A 5,959-nucleotide genomic window follows, 5' to 3' on the forward strand; every position below is an offset into this window, starting at 1 on the left:
GAGTGGACATCACGCATTATACACATTTTATATATTATAATAATTAGTCAATAAATAACAACTTATAGATATGCAGGTATGTATCTAATAAAGTACTCGTTTAGTTAGGTACTGGAAAGAAGGATTTTATGTTATCTAGTAAGCTGCCTTTCTTTTCAGTCTTCATACAACATTCACTATTTGGCTTTTTCCAATCATATAGGTATGGTATCCTAATCAGACTTTCATTTGTACATAAATGGCCTGTAGTTAACATATTGTAATAGAACTCGTGCATCTGTTTTTCAGACACATGATGAATTAACAAATAATAGTTTTGACAACCTCGTGAAATCCATTCTGTATCAAATCTGACATCATGAATACGTACTGTATTTGTAACAGGTGCTAACCAAGTCCCAACGCTTACATCTTCTGAATTGTACTGCCTTAAACAAATTTTCAGATGTACATATGTTAGGAATATAAATATGCAATCAATCTGAATTATATAGCACCTCCATTAATAACAGTTTTTTTCCTGTCTCAAATGCTATTGTGAGGTTTATAAAGTTTTAATTTTTGTTACCTGAGAGTATCTGCATTATTTGCTATATACAGTACAAGATCTGCTGAGAGCACATATCCTCCACCTAATGCATAAGGTAAATAATAGTCACAAAGCATCCATTCTTCCTCCTTCCATTTCCCAGATTTCTTTAATTTAGTATTCCCAGTGAAATATCCCCAATACAAATTCATATCTTTCTTAATTTTGACATTTTTGTTAATCTGTAAATTGGCACTTAAAAACCGAGAAAAACTATCATTATTTGGGTCTCTAAATTTAACATGTGGATTCAAATAGAAGTTTTCAATTCCCGATATTTCATGTAATATATCATAAACTCTTACAAATGAATCATCATCACATTTTAAAACGTATTTAAAATTAAAACCAAAGTCTCTTTGTTCTTTCAGCCAAACAAAACTTCTTAACACCTTTTCAGTAAGATTATTGTAACCATCATACATCGGGAGCAACAATATGTCTTTGTAAAAGGATTGTTCTTCAACGATATGATCGTATTTTTTAGCACTTCTGGAAGGCTTCCCTATCACAAAATAATGAGTGAAAGTATATAGCGAAACTTCAAGTTGTTGAAATTGAAGCCAAGTCGACCGAATTGCATTACGTTTTGATAAATTATCAGGAGCTGAGAAAATTAACACAACCAGTTCATCACTCTTCAATTTTGAGTTTTTCATTATATTGTATTCTCGATCGGTATCATCTAATTTGCATGTTTTATTTATTTGAGCAAAGTTAACAGTTACTAATGAGCCAAAAATAAAAGAAAATACACTTGCTAATATAACTCGCTGATGTTTGAAAACTTGTCTTGTAATGTTAACTTTTTTTTTCATGCTTATCATAAACCTTCCCTAAAGTTGAATAAAATAGTTCTTATACAAAATAAAAATAGGTTAAATCCGATTGTTTTATTTGTTTCCATCACAGAAAATTATGCGCATGGGTGCAACAAGGAACAAAGACCTTGGTTTGTCTATGGATATTAGGGGCCATCTTTGGTTCGGCTACTCACGAAATTTATTTATTTATTGAACCAGGTGTATTAAGATACATTTTATGCATTATAATACATAAAATCTTCTAGAGGTTTTTGTAGTAGGTCTGCACATAGGATTAATCCTGAGAACTAAAATATAATAATCTTATATGGAAACAGCAAAAAGCTCTAAATTAGGAATGTTTATTTATTTATTGATACGAATAATTTGATGGGACCTAATTAAATGTGCAATTGTTCAGGTAGCGATANCGTAACATAATCAAAAAACCCTAAATTTATTTATGAAAATTGATAATACAAAAAATTAATGAAGATGAATTGACGTAATATTAAAAACTAGTTATCGAGCAAATGAACCATCAGTTGTTCCAACCTTTTGTTGAATAATTTTTCCATACCCTCCTCTCCCAGAATCAAAGTCTGTTCTGTATTCATCACGTACCTGAAATAAATGTAAAGTAAGAGAAAAAATAGAAGTTACTATTACAAAAACTTTACCTGTCCTCCAGTTTTTCCACGCCCATACTGTCTTCCTTCTATAAATCCTGCATCCCAATCAGTTCTAACAATACGGTCATCTAATCTTGTACCATTTATATACCTAATCAATTATTATATGAACATTTAATAATAAAAAGTAAATCCTATATGCAGAAATACCTTAACGCATTTTCTGCATCTGGTCTTGCATAATATTCCACAAAACAAAATCCACATGGCGTTTTCTTATATTTATCAAGTCCCATTATTATCCTCCTAATATCACCGCACTTTGAAAATAGTTCGTGAATTTGCTCTTCTGTTGTGTAAAAGGAGAGATTCCCCACATATAAGGTTGTAGTTAATCGTAGTAATTTATCCTGTTCTGCTCTAGTGCCCTTAGAAAAAAGCTTTAAAAAGTATAAAAACACGGAAAATAGTCGTAATTACCTTAAAATGCTGATCACGATAAGAACTAAGCTCCACTGAAGATGTTGAGAAAGACATTATAGTCTTTTTTTATATTTCTTTAATGTACAACTTATTTTTAATGTCCAAAATTTCACCCTATAAAATTACCATCACACCATCACAATATACAATAATTAATCAACACAAAACATAAAAACCTTAGATTCTTATTTGTCTATAATTTTTATTAACCATTCACAAAATTTAATCGTTTGTGAATTCTAAATGTACAACGGCAAATGATTATGAATGTTTATTTTCAATGAAAAATGAAAAACAGTATCAGTGCCGTCTAGTGTAATCATTATTTATTTTATACAAATCTTATCATCTTATAGTGAAAATGACAAACTGTTATAGGTTATATGACGAGTTGTCTATAATGTCTATAATAATGAGTTATAATCTACCCTTTGTAGATCTATTATCTATGGTTATAATAGTTATCATAGACAATAGTTGTAATACTGTTGTTTACTATTATAATATTACTTTATCTATGATTACTGCCAACATTGAATTCATATCATCTTCATACCTTAATCTTATAATCCTAACCCCATGCCCTTATGACTATTTAATTTTTCGAACTTATTTCTCTAATTCATGGATTTCTAGTATCCGTGTTCTGATTCAGATAATGGAAATGACATAATATGTTATCATAACCATTAACAAACATTTTCCTTTGTATATTCCAAATTTGGAACTTTTCTTTTTTTATTATGCATTATCTAATTATACATGGGTGAAATTAATCTATTATTATTATTATCCTGGACTTCTCAGTTTGCACTGGTAACATTGAGCAAGTGAAAACGGGCTAATAATAATTATTATTATTATTATGCGCACTGTATGTATTGCTTTCAATGATTGCTCCACATTCACAATGCATTGCATATATGCATAACACTATGATGCTATGGTGGATGCTATCGTGTATCGTCTAATCTATGGGTGGATGTAATGATGTAATGACTGTATATATTTCTGCAATCTGTGGTAAGACAATGGTAAGATATTAAAGTGGAATTATTGTTGTGTTAATTTTACATGGTTTTTAATGTTTTTAGTGATTTGTGTTATTTATTAAAGATTTAATAATTACCTATATATTGTAATTTGACAAATTATAAGATAAGATATGGCTGCTGCAAGTACTCATTTGGATAGAGATTTAGATTTATCTAATGCCAATAGGGGAGTTTGGTTGGTTAAAGTTCCAAAGTATATTGCTAACAGATGGGAAAAAGCACCTGGAGACATCGAAGTGGGAAAATTAAAAATAACAAAGTATGTTTAATCTGTAATCTTAATCAAAAGTAATGTTATAATCTGTAGAACGCCTGGACAAAAAGCGCAAGTTTCATTGACACTTTCTCCTGCTGTTTTGAATTTAAACGAAAATGGAGAAGAAAATATTCCAAAAGATCACAGACTTGATGTTTCCACAGTAACTCAACAAACTCTTGGAGTATTTTCACATATGACTCGTAGGAATATTTTTACATTTTTTGTGATGACATCTGATCATAGTTTCATGTTTATTTTTTAGCAACAAACACAGATGCAGTAGTACCAGAATCAGAAAAATTGTTTATGGAAGGTAGAATTGTTCAAAAATTAGAATGTAGGCCTTATGCAGATAACTGTTATATGAAATTAAAATTAGATTCAATACGTAAAGCATCTGTACCAACTCGTAAAGTGAAACAATTAGATAAGATAGTCCAAAATTATAAACCAGTATCTGATCATAAACACAATGTAAGTGAAATTTAGTCACTACTGAGAAGTATGCTTAAAATATTTTCTTACAGATTGAATATCAAGAACGGAAAAAGGCTGAAGGTAAAAAAGCTAGGGATGATAAAGATGCTGTATTGGAAATGTTATTTGCTGCATTTGAAAAGCATCAATATTATAATATTAAAGATTTGGTTAAAATAACTAAACAGCCCATTACATATTTGAAAGAAATCCTTAAGGAAGTGTGTAATTACAATTTGAAAAATCCTCATAAAAATATGTGGGAATTGAAGCCTGAATACAGGCATTATAAGGAAGAACAGGCAGCTTCAGAAGTTAAAAAAATGGAGATTGATGATGATTAGTTATAAAGCTACAATTATGTGAATGAATCTTTTATATTTATTGTTAAATAATTATTCAACATGTTTTAAATAAAATGAACAAATGGGACATTGGATTTTCTCTTTTCAGTTATTTATTAATAGAGGTATTTCAGTATAATTAAACATTTTGTAACGGAATATCCAGTAACATGTCAACAAAAACAAAGAATGTCACAGTGAAACATTTATGGGTCTATCTCCATTTTCATTTGCTTTAAATAAACTGTATTTGGTGTTTGAAACTGTGGTTTTATTACAATTTTTGGTGGAATATTTGTTGTAGATGAGACATGCCCTTGCAACTTTATCTGCTTTTTAGTATCAAGGCTAGAAATTTGTGTCTGCATATTTGTTATATCAACCATGGGACTTACAGAAGTTCCATACTAAAAAAACATATGAAAACACGTAACACAGGACAGGGTCGTATAAAAAGGGACAGGTTATCCCCCTCGCCAGAAATTAAAGAAAATCAGTGTATTAAGCCACTGATAAAGTTATCAATAGCTAAGGAATTGTCGTAGATTAGAGAAATATACATGTACTGTAATAAGAATTATACATCTGTAATCTATGGCAATCGTAATTTTTTTAAAACCTATCACAAATACAATAGACATTCGTTAGTGTAAACTTCGCAAAGCGCAAACCCTACATAATGCGAACAGTGAGTATAATTAATATGCTGTTAACATTAACAAATTAACAGCCAACACTACCTAAATAACTCTAATAATAAAAGAGAATAATGTCTAGCAACATAAATAATACGCTATCAATTAAAAGTCATGATGGCCGATAATGGCAACAATTAAAAAAAAAATGGCTGACAACGCTAGCAATTAAAAATTATAATGGTCGACAAGGCGACAATTAAAAAAGTGATAATTAGAACAAGCATTACCTACTTGTTAACATTCAATTACCTTCTCAGGAGTTCGATATAAGTTTATTGTTGATTATTTTTCAACTTTTTCTCGATTTATTATCGACCTGTATTTCTAACTGGGGTTTCACATTAATAACAGCGCAACACAAAAAATACCAGCATATGTTGCATATTTATATATACTTACCTTTAAGTTGTGTATGTTTCGCATTTTATAATTATTTTTATTTATCGAGTCTGCTGGTATAGGCAATCCATAAAATTCACGATTATAAAATACTTTAGACCTGTTGTGGACCTTTGATAAAGCCATTAAATCCTAAAAAATATATTCTTATTTATTTTAAATGAAAAATTATTCTTTACCTGAAAAGACAATCTTTTACTACTTTCAGCCTGTTTGTGCA

The 5,959-nt window shown here is 29.7% G+C and overlaps 3 protein-coding genes and 1 long non-coding RNA gene across 6 annotated transcripts in view; 1 reads left to right on the forward strand and 3 right to left on the reverse strand.

Annotated features, from left to right (window-relative positions):
* The window catches only part of LOC108735777 (nuclear cap-binding protein subunit 2), an 8,792-nt gene extending 5,923 nt beyond the window's left edge, over positions 1 to 2,869 (reverse strand). The window contains exons 1-4 of one of the 3 annotated variants that reach the window (XM_025978910.1): positions 2,505 to 2,869; positions 2,235 to 2,464; positions 2,073 to 2,175; positions 1,932 to 2,016 (exon numbers count right to left, since the gene is read on the reverse strand). In XM_025978910.1, coding sequence (XP_025834695.1) covers positions 1,932 to 2,016; positions 2,073 to 2,175; positions 2,235 to 2,464; positions 2,505 to 2,561 — 475 coding nt within the window. In that variant the 5' untranslated portion in view covers positions 2,562 to 2,869. Of the gene's footprint in view, positions 1 to 1,830; positions 2,017 to 2,072; positions 2,176 to 2,234; positions 2,465 to 2,504 lie in introns of those variants that run through there. The other 2 variants (XM_018467929.2, XM_018467930.2) reach the window with 2 other exon arrangements.
* LOC108735776 (beta-1,3-galactosyltransferase 6) lies at positions 17 to 1,600 on the reverse strand. The gene is made up of 2 exons (XM_018467927.2): positions 569 to 1,600; positions 17 to 428 (listed from the first exon to the last, which is right to left on the reverse strand). The coding sequence occupies exons 1-2, from the start codon at positions 1,414 to 1,416 to the stop codon at positions 101 to 103; spliced, it is 1,176 nt and encodes a 391-aa protein (XP_018323429.1). The 5' UTR covers positions 1,417 to 1,600; the 3' UTR covers positions 17 to 100.
* A 561-nt stretch (positions 2,870 to 3,430) lies between the features above and the next one.
* LOC108735768 (general transcription factor IIF subunit 2-like) lies at positions 3,431 to 4,739 on the forward strand. Its single transcript, XM_025978909.1, has 5 exons — positions 3,431 to 3,541; positions 3,602 to 3,821; positions 3,870 to 4,021; positions 4,084 to 4,295; positions 4,349 to 4,739. The coding sequence occupies exons 2-5, from the start codon at positions 3,673 to 3,675 to the stop codon at positions 4,640 to 4,642; spliced, it is 807 nt and encodes a 268-aa protein (XP_025834694.1). The 5' UTR covers positions 3,431 to 3,541; positions 3,602 to 3,672; the 3' UTR covers positions 4,643 to 4,739.
* Positions 4,740 to 4,961: 222 nt separating this feature from the next.
* On the reverse strand, positions 4,962 to 5,955 carry LOC112905794. The gene is made up of 3 exons (XR_003232006.1): positions 5,919 to 5,955; positions 5,740 to 5,871; positions 4,962 to 5,049 (listed from the first exon to the last, which is right to left on the reverse strand). It is a non-coding gene; the product is annotated as an uncharacterized LOC112905794 (long non-coding RNA).
* Positions 5,956 to 5,959: the final 4 nt, after the last annotated feature.

Source organism: Agrilus planipennis, unplaced genomic scaffold (assembly GCF_000699045.2).
Source record: "Agrilus planipennis isolate EAB-ADULT unplaced genomic scaffold, Apla_2.0 scaffold138, whole genome shotgun sequence".
NCBI lineage: Eukaryota > Metazoa > Arthropoda > Insecta > Coleoptera > Buprestidae > Agrilus > Agrilus planipennis.